Here is a 21198-nt window from a genome sequence, read left to right as displayed (position 1 = left end):
TATAGGATGAAGCTTCCAAAGCGATTCAGACTTTTTAGAGACTCCTTAGTGGAGGGCTCCGTATAACTTTGATTAGCCGTGGTTAATTACCGTGCACTTACATCACACACTGGATGCAAGTTGTGGGTTCGAACTCGCCCGCTACGGTAGCACTTCGATGGAGGAAAAATATGAAAGGTCCGTGTACTGTGCGTTGTTAGTGCTTGCTAAGAACGCCACGTGGTCGAAATTATCCGGAGCCCTCCACTACGGCCTCCCTCATAGACTGAGCCGCTTTGGGACGTCCATCCTATAAAGCCAAACCAGATGTGCCATAATCCTGTTTGCTGACCCATAAAAAACCTATATACAATTTCCAGTAGGGTATTTTTTGGTGAAAGCTGCATCCAACCACAGGCAACACAGCAAAGTTCCTTCACGTCGTGGTAGGCCGGATGGAAGCCGGAGCTTCAGATCTGGGTCCAAGGATTTTAAACGTGAATTGGAAAATTGGCCTGAATTCCATGCGGCAAGCGTGATGTCCCGCGCGAGTGGTCTAAGCATACCCTCTGCGTCGGCTCTCGAGATGGGGTGGACACACAATCGCCCTCATGGTGAGCAGTTCACGCGGCCTCGTCCGCGCAGTGGTTGCCTGCGATACCATTGTGTCCTGGCAACCATTGATACACAATACCGCGCCCTATATTGATGGCGGTGTGGTGGAGCTCTCGGATATCTGCGACCAGAAGTTCATGAGACCTTTGACGAAAAGCAGATCGCAAGGCTTCGAGAGCTGCCTTTGAATCAACATGGAGTAAAGCTTTTGTAAGAGTGTTGTATGAGGAACTGTATCAAATGCTCTTGATGAGTCTGCGGATATAGCGTCAATCTGGCTACCGAGATCGAGAGAATGGGTAACATCTTAATGAATTCGACAAACTTCGAAATGGTGCTGAAGTCACGATGAAACGCGCGCTGAAATTCCCTCAGGATGTTGTTTGTTTCAAGGAAATCAAGATATTATTGTAGATTATGTGTTCAAGAATTTGACAACAATGGTGAATTAGAGAAAGAGTGTGCAAAAACGCCGATGTTTTGGACAGTTGGTATCGAACCGTCTTGAAACACGTTCGCATCAAGAATGAAGCGGGGACAGGAAGAAAACACACACGACAGGACAAATACTGCCCTGTGCTGTCGTGCAATGGAGCATTCGTCCTGTCGTGTGTGTTTTCTTCCTGTCTCCGTTTCATTCTTGATGCGAACGTGTTTCAAGATAGAGAGATATGTCTATGATTTGTTATTTATTGTACGTTAGCATATTTGAGAAAAGAAACAACTTTCGAGAGCTTTCATGACTTTGGAACGGTGGCGCTTGATAAATATCTACCACAAAACTGCTTGCTGCAGCTTCAGTCCGCCATGATTTGGCAGTCGAACCGTCGATAAGCCCATACATCGGCGTCTACAGCGGCCGTTTGTGGAGTCCATGCCCTTTGTTGTGGGAACAGGCACGCACTGCTCTTAAAGACGCGTCCTATGTAGCTTCAGTTTTCCTCCTTGATGCAGTGAGACAAGCACGTTGCAACGCGTTTTCGCAGGGTGCAGTAAACAAGGGAGAGGGCGCCGCAACGCGCCGCTGCACATTGCAACGCGCCGCTGTACATCAGTGAGGAGTGCTGGTTGAGTGCGATAGTATAGAGGCCCTGTGCGACAAAGTGGCAATGCTTCGCATTTTAGCGTAAGTGTCGCCCACATTTTCTGCCTCAATATATCGCAAAATCAAGCTGGTTTAAAATTTCGCATTAGAGAGTCTCGTAATTTTCGGTAATTTTTTTTCGCATATCGATACCTGCATTTTTAATGCTCAGAGAATGTTTCACGCATTTAGAATTTATTTTTCTCCTAACTTTCAATCCATGGAAACCTGCATACATGGCAACCAAACGCATGTCGCATGTATTTATTCGTTAGTTCTTGTAGCTGCATCTCAAAGCAGTAACTGTGTAAATAATGCAACGCAGTACTAAGCTGTAGCCTGCTAAAGAATAGAGTGACATGATATGATGAAAACTGATTCAATGGCCTGCGGGTCTAGCGCGAAGGGTCCGTCCTACACTAATGCCGGCTATGTCATCATCTGGTTCATAACATTACACGGGGCCACCAGGTGGTCGTCCCGATCAGTAGCTTAAGATCTGAGCGAGGTGATGGTGGATATGGTCAGAAATAGAGATTAGAGGACAACATGCTTGCAACCGCAATTAATGAGCTGACCTGATGAATTCTGTTTCCCGGAGACGGATGACGAGGAGTAGCCATCAGATGAAGGCCAAGGTCAATAGATGTTCCTGTTGGAATTGACGGGCATGTCGTCTTCTTTGGTGTCATCATGGTGTCATGGCGGCGATGCTTTGTCTTGAGGTCATCGGGTCTTGTCGTTGGGGTTGAGTCTCGGCCTCGTCTTCGCATCAAGCGGTTGGGGCTGTGGGACCAAGGAGGGAGAGCGGCTGCTCTGATCCGATCAAAATGATTTGGCGTGGAACCATTCGGCTGGATCGAGGAAACCTCAGCAGGCGACGAAGGCAGACGGAAGGCGTCAAGCCGCAAAGCTGGGTGGGGATAAACTACGTCAGCGCCTCCAAAAAAATGTAAGAATATATTGTATCAATCAGTGGCTCATGCGATGTTTTACTGCGCGTTGAGAAGTATGGTACAGAGCGAACTGTTGAAGCAAAACACGGTGATATTGTGCATGGGGGGGTGATGTGCCCGGCCACCGAATTCGATGCTGCTTACTCCATTGACACAAATCAATTGCAACTGTAACAGCCTCCCGAAACGTAGCACGCGCTCCCACGGAGCTCAACCGTGGCGTAGGCGCAGCGCTTTCACCAGCAACAGCTGGCTATTTGTCCTACTCTCACTGAATTCCTCCCGCAGATTTGCAGGGCAAAAACATATACTCCTTTTTTAACTAAACCTAAACACATTACCTAGTCCTTCAGGACTTCAACAGTGCAACTCTCATTTATCGCGGTCCTTCCTAACGTGAACAAGTAGCGCTCAACATACTATGACGGCTGAGGGTAGAAAGCAATTTGTCGTTCGCGTTCTTTTTTCTCGGCATTTAGCGCTAGTTTTTCACGTCCGGAAAAGCGCATCAATTCGCCCATTGTTGTTTTTTTCCTTTAATACCGGGTTTCCGCCTAGTACGAAATTTCACGAAAACAACAAACAACACGCAGCAACAAGGAAAAACCAAAAGAGCACGCAGAACACAATTTCGTCCAATCCTCACGCAAATAGCTCGTCATTCTGCTCCCACTGTCTTGAGCCACATGCTGGCAATAAACACTGCCGATTCACATGCTCGGCTGTCCTGTTCAAGGTGAAGACATTCACTCTTATCAGTGGAGACGCCATTTGTCGAAATCCTTTAACGGCGGAGGCGGTTTTTGGAGTCAAGAAACACTGATACCTCAGACTTGAATGATCTCTAGACCTGGAAATGGAAGGGCGCCTCGAGGAAGTGTTGAGTGCCCCAAGTACTGCCCTGGGAATTAAGTCCTTCCTTTCAAAGCCTTTCCTTTCAATGTTTTTATACCTCACGCACAAGTATCGCTGCATTATCGTTCATTCGCGGCTATCTGATACTCCGTCAGAAGCTCCCAGCTCCCAGTGTTCATATTTCACATAATTTATCATGGCATATGCACGTCGAGCACGTCACTAATAACGATAACCGGGTTCTTGGGTACTTACGTCGAAATTTCTTTGCGGCGTCTCTGCCGATAAAACTAACACTCTACAAAATATTAGTGCGGCCAAAGCTAGAATATGCATGCGCAGTAGCGCAGTATGGGATCGCAGTGAAATCACACTAATAAACACAGTTGAATTCATTCAAAATCGCGCAGCACGTTTCGTCTCATCTGACTATTCCCGTCACGCCGGCATTACTTCCATGAAATGCACCCTTGCCCTGCCGGACCTTTCTTCGCGCCGTAAATGTTTTCGACTTTGTCTTTTCCATAGAATGTATCATCACAACCCTGTATTAATGGATCATCTTTTTGCTCACCCATCATACATATCCTCCCGTTCTGACCACATGTTTAAAGCTGCTGTTCCATTCTTCAGAACAAAAGTGTGTCATAATTCATTTATTCTCAAAACTAGCGCAGACTGGAACGACCCTCCTCCCTGCATCGCTGCCATTTCTGAAATTAACAATTTCAAAGCCACTGTATTTTATGCCGCTTTGTAAAATAATATTGTATAATAGGCACTGGTTATGTTAGGTACCATTACCACTACTTTCTGTAATGCCTTCGGGCCTGGAAAGAGTTTGAAATAAATAAATAAATTTTGCTTTCAGAAAAGGAAATGGCGCAGTAGTTGTCTCACATATCTCGGAGGACACCCGAACCGCGCCGTAAGGGAAGGCAGGAAGGTGGGAGCGAAAGAAGACAGAAAAAGAGGTGCCGTAGTGAAGGGCGCCGGAATAATCTCGACCACCTCCTCGGATCTTTAACGTGCACTAACATCACACAGCTGACGGGCAGCTTAGCGTTTCGCCTCTATCGAAACTCGGCCGCCGCGGTCGGTCTCGAGCCCGGGTACTCCGGATCAGTAGCCGAGCGCCCTAACCACTGAGCCACCGCGCCTGTGTGTTGCTCACCCGCAGCACACAGGCGCCTTCTGCGTTTCGCGTCCGTCGAAACGCGGCATGTGTGTCGCAAAACACGCAAAAAACGCAAAACGGCAAAACGGCTGCGAGACGCAAAAGGCGCGTGTGTGCGGCAGGTGAGCGGCACACAGGCGCGGTGGCTCAGTGGTTAGGCCGCTCGGCTACTGATCCGGAGTTCCCGGGTTCGAGCCAGACGGCGGCGGCTGCGTCTTTATGGAGGAAAAACGCTAAGGCGCCCGTGTGTTGTGCGATATCAGTGCACGTTAAAGATCCCCACGTGGTCGAAATTATTCCGGAACCCTCCACTACGGCACCTCTTTCTTCCTCTCTTCTTTCACGCCCTCCTTTATCCCTTCCCTAACGGCACGTTTCAGGTGTCCGCCGATACGTGAGACAGATACAAAGTGAAAGTCATTTTATTCAGGCAGCAGTAATAGGTGCCTAGGAGGCAGACATAAAGGCAAATTAATGCCTGACTCAGTGTCGGCCCCCTTCCCCCCTTCCCAAACACATCACTCAACAGCAGGCACAGTCACATCGTTGAACAAAGTTTCGATCAGCATAAAAGGAACACATTAATACAGCATAGCATGCAGGGCTAAGTCATACTGCGAGGAAACAAACAGCCAATATAAATCGCATGCAGTAATAGGCAGAGAAAATAAACAAGCGGGAACAATAAAACATTCACAACAAAAACCATCTGGTGTCTACTTGGAACCCAGAAAAAAAAAGAAAAAGGAAATAGTCAAAATTGTGTGCTTAAAAAAAATGTGTTATGTTTCTGTTAAAGGCTAGAGCTGAAGAACTGTCAGTAATAATATTCATAACCATGGCGTGCTTATTCAAGAAGTCAGGAATCTGATATGTTAACTTTTGTGTTCCGTAGTTTGTACGAATCCTGTCTCTGTTATAAATGGTATGCCGGAGATTGTACATGTGTTCTTTATGAAGATATTTCTCTGTGAACGATGATGCATTCTGTTTGATTTGAGTGTATATAGCTACTGCTAGTTTTTTACATAGGATGTTTGTGATAGTCAGGATTCGGTGTTTTTGGAATAACGGTGCTGTATGAGTTCAGCGTGGGACATTTTCTATTTGGCGCAGAAAATGTTTTTGTAGTACATGTAGGTTTTCTAAATTTTTTTTTGTGGTCGTACCCCATACAAGAAGACAGTAGTGCAGACGGGAGTGTATTAGAGCATAATACAATTGCTTTTTTAACCATGGTGGTAGCAAATCCTTTAGTTTATAGGTGAGCCCAATCGTTCTTGAGATATCTGTACGAACTTTTGCGACATGTGCAGACCAGTTTAGGTGTTCCTGAAAGATTACACCTAGAAATTTATGTGATGCAACGCGTTCGATCTGTTCATTGCCGAAGCGCAGAAGAATGCCTGACATACATTTATTTTTTGGTCGAAATACAATATATTTTGTTTTGTTCGTGTTTAGGGCTAGTTTATTTACGTCGAGCCATACCGATAGGTTACACAGCCAGACATTCGCCTGCCTCTCAATATCTACAATATTCGCACCAGAAAAAAGGCGTTAGTGTCATCAGCATACAGGATAATTTGCGGGGTTAGTGGAATATTTACAATATCATTGATATATAGCAGAAACAATAATGGACCAAGTATAGACCCTTGTGGTATCCCATATGCGATAACACCAATATCTGACTGCGCTTTGCCTACCGCTGTGTACTGAAATCTGTTTGACAGGTAACTCTTAATTAAGTTCCTTTCCCCAAAAAACAATTTTCATTTTCCTGTGTGCTGTGCAATGTCAGTGCACGTTAAAGGTGATCAGGTGGTCAAAAATATTCTGGAGACCTCCACAATGGCACCTCTTTCCTCTTTCACTCTCTCCTTTATTCCATCTTTTACGGCGCGCTTCAGGTGTCCACCGAGAGATGAGACAATTACTGTGCCGTTTTGTTTCTTCAAAAACCAACTTTTTCTTATTTTAAGCAAATATTTGCGACAACAAAAAATTCCACTAGATAGGGTATTTTAACCTTCTGCGAAATGAAGACGCTTTACCTCGCATCACCTATTCTCTTCTCTCGTTTCAACTGAGTGGCCGCATTTATATATGCCGTAAAAATTGCTTACTCTCCTGTCTTTTGTCGTTTTCTTTGCAGAAAGGTCGTTGTGCCTACGTCGTCAGCATGGTGTGCCTCTACTGGATCGTGGAACCAATACCACTGGGAGCCACGTGTCTCATTCCCATTGTCCTCTTTCCCATTCTTGGTGTCCTCACTACCGAGAAAACATGCCAGCTCTACATGAACGTACGTGTCCAGCTCCACAGTAACAATTACTCTGAATGGCATCTACAATTCTTTGGCCTGCAAAATGTTTAGGTTACACCTATAGTAAGTGCAGCAAGGAATAAGTTTTGGAGTCGGAAAAACAACTTTTAGTGCACCCATCCGCCATAACTAAATAATTTTTTTTTAATTTAGGGTTGAGGGTTAATTCTGCTTGATTAGTAAAAGAACATCATTCTCACCCTGCTGCATCCGTTTCCAGTCTTTATATGAGGCTAAAGGCTGGTCATGTGATGAAGGTGAGAAAGACAGTGTAGCCTGCGAGAAAGCGAATCGCAGCCAGCCGAGAACATACGCATGTAATTTCTATAAGAAAAGCAGAGCGCTTGTAAACCACACCGGATTTCAACCGTGTCATCATCGCTAGCTTTTGCTTTTAGCCATATTATGAATAACCAGAACTTCAAGTGAAATTAGCGCGTTTCTTATCACAGTACACTAATTTCTCAACCTAGCTTCACGATGCTTCATTTTACTCCGTATTAGAAGTTTTACACCTCCGTTCTGCGCAGTTTAATTGATAAACACATTGCATTAGGGAAGTGTGTTCAGTTATCCCTTTGAATCAGCGCCTATTACGACCACCAAAAGACTGACGTCGAGCTACATGTTATGCCGTTATCATTGTTGCCCGCTCCGCACCCTTCGTTGTTAATGACTTAATACCACACGAAGAGATTGTGCTGGAGAATGGATGTGGTTAAAATATGCAGTGCGATATTCACTGGCGAAAATATTTTTTTCTTTCCTGAAAGGCCCTCTCAAGAGCGTAAAGGTAGCTGTAAACATGCACATTATGCACTGTGCGCCAATGAATTTGAAAGACCAGCTGTAAACGAGCTACGAAGGGAATGCAGTGAGCAATTCGCGGCGAAATACCTGGACCTGAGTCCAACTTTGAAACGGAGCCAGATGACTTTCCAATATACATATATAAGAACTCTTTTGTAAAGACAGCGTTTAAGAATATCAAGCACTCTGCGAGAAAAAAAAATCACGAAAATTCGTCTACTAAAAGGATTAAAAGGAAAACGCACCAAAAGTTCCAACAATATAAACCGCGTTATAAACGACACGAAAAGGAGATGAGGGAAAGCGGGCTCTATTTTCGTCTTTCAAGAACTGCATGGGTACCCAACTGACTCTATATTTGCCTAGTTAAGACCAACCGAAGTCATCAAAGCCACTTTCTATTTTACTTTGATTACGTAATGTTTTGAAAACGTTTTCGTGCTCGCAGATCTCAGTCAACTTCAGCGCTTATTTATTTATATCGCATGGCTCACATTGCATGCCTCCTCAGAAAAAAAAAAAACTACTCACGCTATGGTTTGTTGAAATAACTGTTCACTTCTTCCGATTTCAGGACACAAACATGATGTTTGTGGGCACATTAATAATGGCTATCGCCATTGAACACTCGCATCTGCACCAAAGGATTGCCCTCAAGGTACTATGTCTTTTAGGAACCAGCATCAAAAGGTCAGTCACACTTTTAAAAGTGAAAACTTTTACTGCTTTCATCGGAGCGATTTCGCCGTCGCCACACGTTTGACCTTGAATGTCCTTGCTGCACCGCTGCAATTGCAACGCATCACGTGACTTCACCGTGCCGCCGAGTCGAATCTTCGCTTTCGCTCTGCCCGCTCAGCCCGCTCCGCCGCCTCACCAGCCGCGGCTATCGGGACTCCAATTAATGTGGATCGCCTTCCACAACCATCCGTCCGGCCTCTCCGTTACATCGCCACATAGGTCACATGACCCTGTCACGTGATCACAACCTGCCAACTGGACTGTGAGCAAACTGCCCACTGGCTTTCGCCTTTCCGCAGTTAAGAAATATCTAAGTGCATTCATTTTTTTTAGTAGTCAAACCATTGTAGTGTGTTTTCGCTTGCCTCACGGTGAAAAGATACACTTCTTGGAGGATGCAAAATAGTATACACACTCAAAGGTGCGACGAGCGAAATGAAACAAGGTGAAGCACGAACAAAAATTTTATTTCAATGATGATCGCAGGGAGGTATACAAGAGGCGAAAAGTAAGGAGAGTAAATACAACATCCAAGAGAGAGAGACCATCTGGGGATATTTAAAGTGCGCTGACATCGCACAGCACACGGGCGCCTCAGCGTTTTTTTATGGAGTAAAAATGCTAAGGCACCCGTGTGCTGTGCGATGTCAGTGCACGTTAAAGATAATAATAATAACAATAATAATAATAATAATAATAATAACAATAATAATAATAATAATAATAATAATAATAATAATAATAATAATAATAATTGGTTTTGGGGGAAAGGAAATGGCGCAGTATCGGTCTCATATATATTTGGACACCTGAACCGCGCCGTAATGGAAGGGATAAAGGAGGGAGTGAAAGAAGAAAGGAAGATCCCCAGGTGGTCGAAATTATTCCGGAGCCCTCCACTACGGCAACTCTTTTGTCCTTTCTTCTTTCACTCCCTCCTTTATCCCTTCCCTTGCGGCGCAGTTCAGGTGTCCAACGATATACGAGACAGATACTGCGCCATTTCCTTCCCCAAAAACCAATTATAAGAGAGAGAGAGAGAGAAACAGAAGGACGAAAATGCCGGGAGGTTAACCAGGAGATGGCCAGTAGGCTGCCCTACACGTGGGGAGGGGAGCAAAAGAGAAAAAAAGGAAACAGAGAGCGGCAACATCCAAAAAGCATGAACATCAAAGCATGTGGATGAATTGCATGCGCTTGCAAGTCGAAACGCAGAAAATAAGTATTCTGCTTCAAGCATTCAGTCTCTTTCAAACTGTGTGATGGTGCACTGGAACATGTGTTTTCCTGAACCATGGCGAACGATTTCATTATCTCACATTCCCCTTTGTCCTCAATGCGTGCTATCACGTGCGTGACGCTAAACACAGGTGTGCAACCTGAGTAACAAGTGACTCAGTGGCCTAGATGGTGAGCTTACCTGCTGGCAAGCATGTCTGTGCTCCCTAATTGTTCATTTAGTCGTGTCCGTCCCTTATGTTCTTGAAGCAGCGTGCTTTTTAATTATGTATCAGCACCAAATAGGCTAACTACCTGCGTTGTTACCGTTAGTGCTGTTCTCCACCGCTAACAGCAATGCAAGAAGTGCTCTTTGAAACCCAACCAATTTCTTTCGGCGCACGCCGATGTGTGACCAGCACGCGCCACACATCGGCTCGCCTGTAATGTGCTCTCTAACGAACTGATAGTCGAGTTGGTCAGGAATATTTCTTAGTGAACCAGCGCAACGGTACGAGGCCAAACCTTTATGAAAACGGACTACAGACTTTCTGTACTCTCAATTGCTTTCCAACAGATATCTCCTGTTTTCTATTCGAATGCTATAGACTGTCTATAGAAAAAAATTGCCTGGCTTAGCTAAGGTTAAGCCTAGGATGCGAAGCATAATAGATTTGTGAAAGGGATTCGGTATCGCCTGCCCGTAAGTCAGGCTAGTCTCTTCGTTGTTTAGCAATCTCCTGGAGGAGCGGGAGTTAGCCTTGGTGGTCGCGGTCGCGCGGCGACCGCGCGAGTTGAGCCCCGTTTCTCCACAGCTGGCGTGACGTCAGACCACGTGCTCGGCTGCAGCGCCCCTAGCGGGAGGAGCGGGAGTTAGCCTTGGTGGTCGCGGCCGCGCCAGGCTGGGCTATGGTTGAGCTAAGTAGTGTCCCTATTATGCTTCGCATAAAAGTCTGCTAAAACTGCATGACCATAACTATACAGATCAGGGCGCTGGCTCGTTCCGTCTCTCGGGCCGACCGAAGGAATTTAAAGCGTGTAGAAAGGGGATGTGGGGGGCGCTGAAAGGACAACTTAAACGTGGGGGGCGCTGAAAGGACAACACAAACCGCGCAGAAAAGTTACAGGATCCTGAAAGAGCCTCAAGCCATGAACAAAACAGTCCCCGAGAGCCCCGTGGTCCTATTGCTGTAAACCAGACCCCGCTTCCGACGCGCGGATATCTGACATGTACAGATATCTGCACCCTGCTCGCGCCTGCGCGCGCGTCGCGCTTTGCACATGCGCAGACAGGATCCAACGTACGCCCGTGCGCGTAGGCGCTCTGCCGATACGCTTATGATGGATCCATTGAGTTGGGGCTTTAGTCGTAGGCGTGCCCAGTGCTCTTCCCGGCCAGCGCGATGTCTCTCTCGCGCGTGTGTGGCCCCATTCCTTGCGCTGCAGCGGCGACGGGATTCGGATTTTAGAAATGATAAAAAATGAAATGGATATTCCTTACAGTGACTTACAAGCCTCTGAATAAATAAGGAACCTAACAATAAGAGTTTAAGAAGTTTACTATTGACAGCGGTTCAAGCGTTTCCCTCTCACAATGATATACCGAAACAAAAACCGCTCTTTTAATTCGAAAAGTCTATTTTGAAATATTGATGACAGACTTGGATGAAACACCCTGTATAGCTAGGGTTCTTCGTTTTATGGTTTTATTTTTTCCCGGAAATTTAGGGGCAGTAATTGGGCGGAATTTTAGAACTCAAATTCGAGTTCAAACCGAGTTATTTGGAAAAAAATCCCCGCAGTTCGGGTATTTCCTGGTCATTGTTTTTTTTTAGCACAGAACATTGTAATAGAAAAGTTCATTTTTATGCAAGATATAAATTGCCGTATTTTTGCTCATTATTTATTAGGCAGCAGGAAATCACGGGTTCACTCAAAGATTATTTAAAACGATTTTTTTTCTTTATCTAATACCAATATTTCGTCGCGAACTTTGCCAGTTTACTATAGAGAACTCCCGCATCTGAGCAAGACCGGCTTGCCTTTATTTGTGCACAGCGAAGACAATCAATACCACAGTGATCATTTTAATTGCGCAAGGTCCTTGTATCAGGCTGTCGTTACCGTGGCTAGCACTTAACACAGTGACTTCTAAAAGACGGCTGCTCGGTAGCCATGTTTTAATGCGTGGCACTTCTAACCGCAATCACGGGCTTAGACGATGTTTATCCGAGGGCCCTCTCTCTCCCTCCCTGAAATTGAAGGGCGAAAGAGAAGGCGGCGACGCACGCATTACGGGGTGCAATGAGGGGATGGTGCTGTCGCTCGGCTGCATGCAACAAGGGAGAGACGCGGATCGCAGTTTCGGGGAGCGTTGTACAAGCGCGCCCTCAACTTCGGCCTCTCGCCCCTCCGGTCATTCACCCCTCAACCTTTACGGACAGCGGAGGTGTACGCGAGGTGCTCCCTAGACATCGGCAGCACGCTGCTTACCGCATCGGGTGCATAAGAACTTTTAATATCAAAGCATAACAAAGTGTAAAAATGCACAGAAAAGTACGTATAGCAGGGGTAAGCAGTGCTAAGGCACCTACTTCGCATTTGATTAACTATGAAAATCGGCTGTAATTTTTTTGCTTCTCCGTCCTCAAAGGCCCTTTTCAGATTTATCCTCAAATTCATTCGTGTCATGAACACGACGCTTAAATGGACGTTTCGGATGCCCATTCCATGGAAGACAGCCCTCTACAATAGGCACTAATTGCCCCACAAATAACCTGCGGTGTCATAAGCGTTGTGAATTGGAAAACGAAAATCGTCTAAAAGATCCATTTTTGTAGATTTCGGGAAGAAATAGTGAATAATTGAGTCTCTAAAGAACATGTTCGCAGTGCAAGAATCGGGCAAAATCGAGTTTTACAATAAAAAGAAGAGCCTAGTGAACATAGCGTGTGTCTTTCAGTTAAAACATTCTTTGCCAATAGCGTGTTGTGCCGTGTGTCCCACTTGTGCTCGCCTTGTGGTGCGCTTATGTAAAAATTATAGACAAAGTACCCTGGCAATCCTTTTTTCTTTGGTTTCATATGACGCAGAGTGGTGTTCGGTTTGATGTTCATCTCCATGTTCCTGTCCATCTGGATCAACAATGTGGCCATCACCGCCATGATGATGCCCGTCGTCGATTCGCTCGCGAATGAGCTACTGCAGGAGAGGCGTAGGACCCTCTCTGGGGGCAACATCGACGTCGAAGGAATAATCGGTATCACTGGGTCCATTCCTACTTCTACTTTCACGTCACCCTTAATATTGCAGACTGCAGTGATGCTTTTTGCAACGCATTCGATTTCTAAATTCTTACTCATAGTACCGATGCCAGTTTGAGCCATCATAATAATTGTGGATATAAGGGGCCATTAAATCTTATCTGATCTTGCCCAGTCATCAAACCAAGCAGCTATCACATTGAGTTATCCTGAGTGACGGGTTTTCATACACCTAGCCTTCCGTATAGCCTGCTACAGGCTTTCTAATCATCGATCGATAGGCAAAGTTAAAACGTGTAGATACTTTATCGAAAGCGCTCACCTTAACACGCAGCCAAACGCAATCTTCCAAAATGTCATTGTTTTGCCTTCCTCAATGCAAGCTGGCTGCTCCGAGAAAAAGGAGGGCGCCTTTTCAGTCATCGACTATGGGACCTCCTTCTGCATATCAATCTGCGCTCATAAACTGAATGACAGATAAAAAATTCTGATTGTGATTGCGAACTCAAAAGTTCATTTGATGCTATTAAACAGTGCTTTCGAGACGCAACTTCAAAGAAAACTTGAGAGTTTAAGATACCGGCAAAGAAAATGTGCAATAAAACAACGAGAATCAGTTTCAGTCGTGAATAAAGGCAATGCAGGCATGCACGGAATAGTTGATGGCTGCATCGACGGTGGCGTCATCTTCCGCCTCCAGAAGAATGTACAGCTGCGGGAAGAATAAAAAATTGTAGGCGACACTTAAGCTCCGCCTTAAAGGTATGACGCGCTACCGTAGTGGGTTAGTTTTCATATATGAAGAATGTCATCCTCTACTTACCATGCATAGATCAGCGAGAGTCCTCATACCCCTCCTGGCGCGGTGGTGCAGCGGTTAAGCGATGCGTCACTGCCCTTCGATGGCAGGTGCTCCCAGCGGTAGACCTTGTGCGACCCATGTTGCTCTTCCCGAGCGACCAACCCTTAATATAAATGCCACGGTGGGCAGTTTTCTCACTATCCGTTATCCGGTGGGCAGGACGTGATGAAGCCGTAAGGCTACCTGACCTAGGTTGCCCGCCTGCCACTTAGGTTGCTGTGTGGGCACCCCATGCCTGAGCTATGCTCGTGAGTTTTCGCTCACAACGCCGACATCGGATTTTCTGGTGAACGGCGCCTTTAACTCTGTCGCGCTAAAAAATTAAAGCCGATTCTTCCAACGCGGCTTTTGATTTCGTCGACAATGCGCTGTCACGAGCGTGCATGCTCCGTGACCAACAGCCACATAAATTGGAGTGGGCACTTTAAAATTATTGCCCAGTCTGCACCGCTACGGGCGGAATGCCAGTGAGAAAGAACTGGCCACCTCCTAATGTCACCCGCCGATAACGGACTCTGTAGCCGCGGCCATCCCTGCGGTGATCGAGCATTCTCGTTACGTTTGCGGGCGGCAATACGTTTGTTAAAGCCGCCATTGCAAGTGCTTGCTCCATGGTGTTGAATAAAAAAAAAGACTAAAAAGTTAAAAATTACGTATTTGTTACCTCTGCGTACTCATCACGCTGCAAGTGACGCTTGAGGTAGGATGTTGTGTATTCCCGATGAAAGCACTAGATCAGCATTCAAAATTGACGGATATGACTAAGAATGCTATATATTCCTGGAGCGAGCACTAGAACAGCAGTCTCAATTAACAGATATGATGTAGGAGGTTACGAATTCTTGGTGTGAGCACTTCATTAGCATTCAGAATTAACGGATATGATGATATGATGTGAGATGTTTTGGGTTCCTAGTGCAGGCACCAGATTAGCATTGACTATTAATGGATATGATGCAGGATGTGATGGATTCCTGGTGCGAGCACTAGATTAGGATTCACAATTAACGGATGGGATGTAGGAGGTTATGACTTTCTTTAATGAGCACTAGATAAGCATTCAGATTTAATAGATATGATGTAGGATGTTATGAATTCTTGGTCGAGCACTAGACAAGCACTCACAATTAACGGGTATGACCTAGGCGGTCATGAATTCCTGGTGTGAGCACTAGATCAGCATTCAAAATTAACTGATGTAAGATTTCATGGATTCCTGGTGCGAGCACTAGATTAGTATTCACAATTAACGGATATTACGTAGGATACTATGAATTTCTGGTGCGGGCACTAGATCAGCATTCATAAAAAACGAATATAATGTAGGGTTTTATGGATTCCTGGTGCGAGCACCAGATTAGCATTAACAATTAACGGATATGTTGTAGGATATAATGAATTCCTGATGCGAACACTAGATTAGTATTTACAATTAACGGATATGATGTAAGATACTACGAATTTCTGGTGCGAGCACTAGATCAGCATTCATAATTAACAGATATGAAGTAAAAGGTTGTGAATTCTTGGTGCGAGCACTAGGTCAGCATTGATAATTAACGAATATAATCTATGATGTTATGGATTCCTGGTGCGAGCACTAGATCAGCATTCACAATTAACGGATATGATGCAGGAGATTACGAATTCCTGGTGTGCGCACTTGATCAGCATTCAGAATTAACGGATATGATGTAAGATGTTATGGATTCCTGGTGCGAGCACTATATTAGCATTCACAATTAATGGATATGAAGCACGAAGTGATGGATTCCTGGTGTGAGCACTAGATTAGGATTCACAATTAACGGATGGGACGTAGGAGGTTATGACTTTCTTTAATGAGCACTAGATAAGCATTCAGATTTAATAGATATGATGTAGGATGTTATGAATTCTTGGTGCGAGCTTTAGACTAGCACTCACAATTAACGGGTATGACCTCAGCGGTCATGAATTCCTGGTGTGAGCACTAGATCAGCATTCAAAATTAACTGATGTAAGATTTCATGGATTCCTGGTGCGAGCACTAGATTAGTATTCACAATTAACGGATATTACGTAGGATACTATGAATTTCTGGTGCGGGCACTAGATCAGCATTCATAAAAAACGAATATAATGTAGGGTTTTATGGATTCCTGGTGCGAGCACCAGATTAGCATTAACTATTAACGGATATGTTGTAGGATATAATGAATTCCTGATGCGAACACTAGATTAGTATTTACAATTAACGGATATGATGTAAGATACTACGAATTTCTGGTGCGAGCACTAGATCAGCATTCATAATTAACAGATATGAAGTAAAAGGTTGTGAATTCTTGGTGCGAGCACTAGGTCAGCATTGATAACTAACGAATATAATCTAGAATGTTATGGATTCCTGGTGCGAGCACTAGATCAGCATTCACAATTAACGGATATGATGCAGGAGATTACGAATTCCTGGTGTGCGCACTTGATCAGCATTCAGAATTAACGGATATGATGTAAGATGTTATGGATTCCTGGTGCGAGCACTATATTAGCATTCACAATTAATGGATAAGAAGCACGAAGTGATGGATTCCTGGTGTGAGCACTAGATTAGGATTCACAATTAACGGATGGGACGTAGGAGGTTATGACTTTCTTTAATGAGCACTTTCTGTACAGCCACTGCCAAAGCATGAGTTTACTAGTACCTTTTTTCTCCTTTCCTTGACTGAAGCTTTGAGAGAACGCGCCCAGAAGATTGCTTCTGCTGCCAATGGACACACAAAGGACGCCACGCATAACGAAGGGTGCGTAATAGTGTTTAATTACTTTAATTATTTTGTTATTGTTCTCATATAGCAGCAGTGCAGAGAGCGAACTACGTTACGCTCATTGGCTCAAGAAAAGATTTATGAGAACAATGAATAACTGCGCAAAAAGGGTGGGACAAAAGAGCAGAACCACACAAGACACTTGTCCAGTCTTTCTTGCGCAGTTATTCATTATGCCCATAATGTCGTACCAACTAGCCCCTCACCGCATTCTTCTAGATTTCACGAAAGAGCTTCCGCTTTCTTTTAGTGCACTGAGTTTTGTCTCCAAACAACAACCACGACAGTCATTTCTACATCCATCGGCGAATACAACAAAACACATTACGTTTTATTAAGCACATAATTACGCAGTTCTCGGAAGCGTTAATGCAAATAGTTTGATTGAAGTGATTTTAGTGATTGAATGAAGTGATTTGATTGTTACTCAATAATTCTGGTTTCATCACAAAAAGAAAAACTGGAGGAGCTTATTCAAGGAAGCTTTTTTGCGTGCTTGCGGACTTGCGGACCATTTGCTCATGAGCAATGACAGGTTGTATTGCATTTTTATGATCCGATTGTCTCACAACAGGTATATATTCAACGCTGGACACGGAAAGATAACACAGGCTGAACGAATAACTGATTTGAGACATAAGAGAATATCAACAGCCTTGGTGGTGGCACATGGGTCTGGTGTAGCGCTTTCTTCGTTAGGGCTTGGCTGACGGGCTATAGCATCGGCTCACTGAAAGGCTAGTCCTGTTCCATGGTCACCTCAGTAACCGGGAACATGGAAGCGAGTGGTATTACGATGTTGTTAAAGCTGTCTTGCTTCATAGCAGGAAGCTTGCATGTGCAGTGCGTTTACAATGTGGTTAAATATAACACTGAAAAATTGAAATCGATTAAGTCACAATGGAAATTGACTCGCCGAATTTTGATGGAAATGACCTACAAAAAAGACATCTTCCTGTGCTAATTCATGCACATTAAAAAATTCACGCGGTCGGAATTGATTCGGGGGCATTCAATACGGCGTCTCTCATGTCCCATGTGCAACTTGGAAACGTTTTAACTCTGCATATCATAGCATACGATATTGAACAGCCACATACGGAAGTGAATCACATCACAGCACTATATTTTCCTTAAATACCCCTAACGTAGGTGTTACATAAAGTGTGGGAATTACATGATGCAGGCGTTGACAGCAGTCATAAACGATGATGGGCAAGATATGACAGAGACATGGGGGGGGGGGGGGGGGGAAGGCTGTTCCAGTCAGTTGCTACTCGACAAACATGAGTTGGTAAATACTTTAGTATGGGCACAAGGACGCAGAACTTGAAGGAGGTGATCGTTGCGATGGAATCTGCGTGGTGGTGGTGCGCAGATGTAAGATTCTTGTTTTGGCGGTGAATAAAAACCTTGTGAAACTAGACAAGGCTGGCAGAGCGACAGCTAACAGAAAGATTACACAAACTTGATTGCAATTTTAGTGATGACATGTTAACGTCAGATGAGTACGAAGAGTGAATGAACCTGGTGGCTCTTTTTTGTACATATGCGAGGGCATTTGTTAAATATGCTTGATGAGGGTTCCAGATGGCCGATGCGTATTCCTGTTTAGCTCGGATGAGCTAAATATATGCTTGTAGTCTCATACGTTGAGGGTCATTCCGCAGGTTTCGTTTTAAGAAGCCAAGTTTTTTGTTAGCCGTGATATCCGGTTATCAGGATGATATCACATAAAAAATGCAGCTTTCTCGAATGCAAGCTCTGAGCTAGCTCAGTAGAACTGTAATGGCGGGAATAAAATTGAACAAATTCGCATGTAAGAGCAATACAACTCCTTACCTACAGCTAAATCATATACGTTATCAAGTTTGTGTGTGTTTGCGTGCTGTGCGAATGTGACCCGCGGGACATCGCCGCTCTTCTTAATAGCGCAGACACCTATGCAATGATCCGATGATTATTGATACCAGCATTGATGACTACTACTAGAACCAGCTTAGTACCGATAACAGCCTTGATGACTAGTAGATTTACTAGTACAGTAGCCCTGCTGGATCCATTCCGAGGACCACGATTACCAAGCTAGAAAGTAACCGTACATAGTCGTTAGCTAGTGCGGCCGCACTACGTCAGTCTACCGAGTATATGCCGCCATAGGCCGAACTGAGAACAGCGTGGCTGTTATTCACTTCGAACCGTCCTTTTCACAGGGACAAGGAAGAGCCTGACGTAGTGGCTCCAACGAAAGTGATCGACGAGCAACCTGTCCTCGACAAGGTAACCGAGCACCGCATTCGGGCCATCCTCTACCTCAGCGTCCTCTACGGCACCAATATAGGGACAATCACGACTATCACCAGCGGGGCTTCTAATGTTGTTTTTCAATTCGTTGTCGAAGAGTAAGTGAACTTTGTTACTATAAGAAATATAAATCGTCCTTATTGAGACAGTTACACTGATGTTGTACAGTAGAAACTCGTTATAACGAAGCGGGTTAGAACGAAGTAATGGATATAACGAAGGATTGAAGGTTCCCGTTGGAAGCACGGTCAACAGGGGCTATAACGGCTCTACTAAGCCTATAACCGAGTAATCGTCGGGCCCCTTCAACTTCGTTATAAGGAGATTCATCTGCATTACGTTTTAAACACAGTAAAGCTCAAAGAGTAAAACAAAGCTGGCAGATCATGCAGTTGGAAATCCAATGTAATTACGAATAATGCAGGGTTGAAAAGTATGTGTGCATTCGTCAACAAACGCTACAGCGGCAAGAAGGCGTGCGTGTCCTGTTTTCTTACTATCCGTGTCGTCTGCCATCGGCGCTATAACTTTTTACTATGGTATTTCATGTCGAACGCTAAAGACATGCACCAGAAGGAACTAAGAAACGACAGCACTTGCTCTAGGGCCCTCTCGTGTGTCTGTGCCAATGCCCTCATTGCTTTCGCGCTTTTAAACTCCTTATGATTACATGACTAGCGCACAGAGATATTTCAATCGGTAGCTTTCCATCTTTCTTAAAAAGAATAACTTTCGCAACCAGGTATGCATGGTATGCAAGCTCTTCTGTCTGCATGCAAAAACCTCAGGATCAGAAGAGTTAATCTTTCTTGTTTATACCGCCGTTTAGAAGCGGCTGGACTGTCCTTTTCTCCATGCATGGCAAACGTTGTGATAGAGACGTCCACTACATCTCCGCCTTTTATACTCAATCCTGCGCATGCGACGCGGGGTTCGGGTGAGAGAGCGGCGTGCGGCGAGGCAGCGACGAAGAACGCGGCGCAGCTGTGGGGTCTCTCTGGTTGCCATGGTATCGGCGCGTGCGCACAACTTCTCATTCGCGTGGCGTCAAGCTCAGCTTTGACGGTGTAGAAACTGGAAGGATATGCAGCGCAAGTAACTGGAATATTCAGAAGAATAGCGCTCAAAGGGAGAGGACTCAAAGAAAGGAGCCTAATAAAATTGGTGCAAGCATACATAATCAGTCGACTCAGCTACGCTACACTATACCTTAACATCCGGGCCCCAGAAAGAGATAAGTTGGACTCAATAATAAGAGGCATGCAGCAAAAGCAAGACATCCCGAAGGAGGTCAGGTAACATCTCAGAATAGACCCACTTCCGAGAAACATGCACCCCACCTTTACCAGTGAGAGGAGGGAAAAGAGAGCCGAAGCCCTCATGAGACGCTTCAACGAAATGAATAAGGAGACGGTAGCATACACGGATGCGGCGAGCGGTAGACTGGAAGCAGCTGTAGCCTCAGTGGTGGATGGCAAGGCTACAGCAATATCAGCAGCTACGATACGCAGCCGCAATTCGGAAGTAGCAGAAGAGGTAGCAATAGCGCTTGCTTGCGTGGAAACAGAGGCAAACTATATAATAAGCGACAGTGAAACAGCCATCTACAATTATGGAAGAGGTAGAGTCGCATCAGAAGCGGTGCGGATTCTAACGGGGAAAAATATTCATAGAAAAATTAGCCTAATATGGGCACCAGCTCATACGTCAGTACCAGGCAATGAAGCGGCGCACCTTCTAGCTCGAGATCTTTACCTCCGAGCAGAAGCGGAACCGCCAGATTGCAAGGAACTTGACGAGAGACTACAAACATACACAGAAATCATAGAGAATTACAGACTGCAGAGAAGAACTGTCCCTCCTCCGGACAAGGAGCTCGGGAACAGAGAGGCAGTAACCTGGAGAAGGCTACAGGCCGGAAATTTCAAAAACCCGGTATGGGCGTCACACGTCCTACAAGACGAGGACATAGAAGATAAATGTAAAAATGTGGAGAGAGGGGGACCCTCGACCATATAAATTAGCAGTTTGTACACTCCCCAGGGGCGAGGGAAGGAATAGATAGTAGAGAAGCCTGGGAAACCCTTCTGCAAAGCGCGGACCCCGCGACCCAGAAGAAAGTCATTCATCTGGCGGCAGAGGCCGCGAAGAGCCAACAACTCTTTGCCTGCATCTAGTCGCGGAGGCCCTGG

General features: G+C 45.1%; 1 protein-coding gene across 1 annotated transcript in view; it reads left to right on the top strand.

Moving 5' to 3' along the window:
- Nucleotides 1-21198, top strand: part of LOC144132672 (Na(+)/dicarboxylate cotransporter 3-like) — a 43042-nt gene that overhangs the window by 7335 nt on the left and 14509 nt on the right. The window contains exons 2-6 of the mRNA XM_077665261.1: nt 6825-6974; nt 8380-8495; nt 12857-13023; nt 16606-16678; nt 18916-19104. Coding sequence (XP_077521387.1) covers nt 6825-6974; nt 8380-8495; nt 12857-13023; nt 16606-16678; nt 18916-19104 — 695 coding nt within the window. The remainder of the gene's footprint in view (nt 1-6824; nt 6975-8379; nt 8496-12856; nt 13024-16605; nt 16679-18915; nt 19105-21198) is intronic.

Source organism: Amblyomma americanum, chromosome 5, assembly GCF_052857255.1.
Source record: "Amblyomma americanum isolate KBUSLIRL-KWMA chromosome 5, ASM5285725v1, whole genome shotgun sequence".
NCBI lineage: Eukaryota > Metazoa > Arthropoda > Arachnida > Ixodida > Ixodidae > Amblyomma > Amblyomma americanum.
Note: the sequence above shows the minus strand (reverse complement) of the source record. Positions and strands in the feature narration are given on the sequence as shown.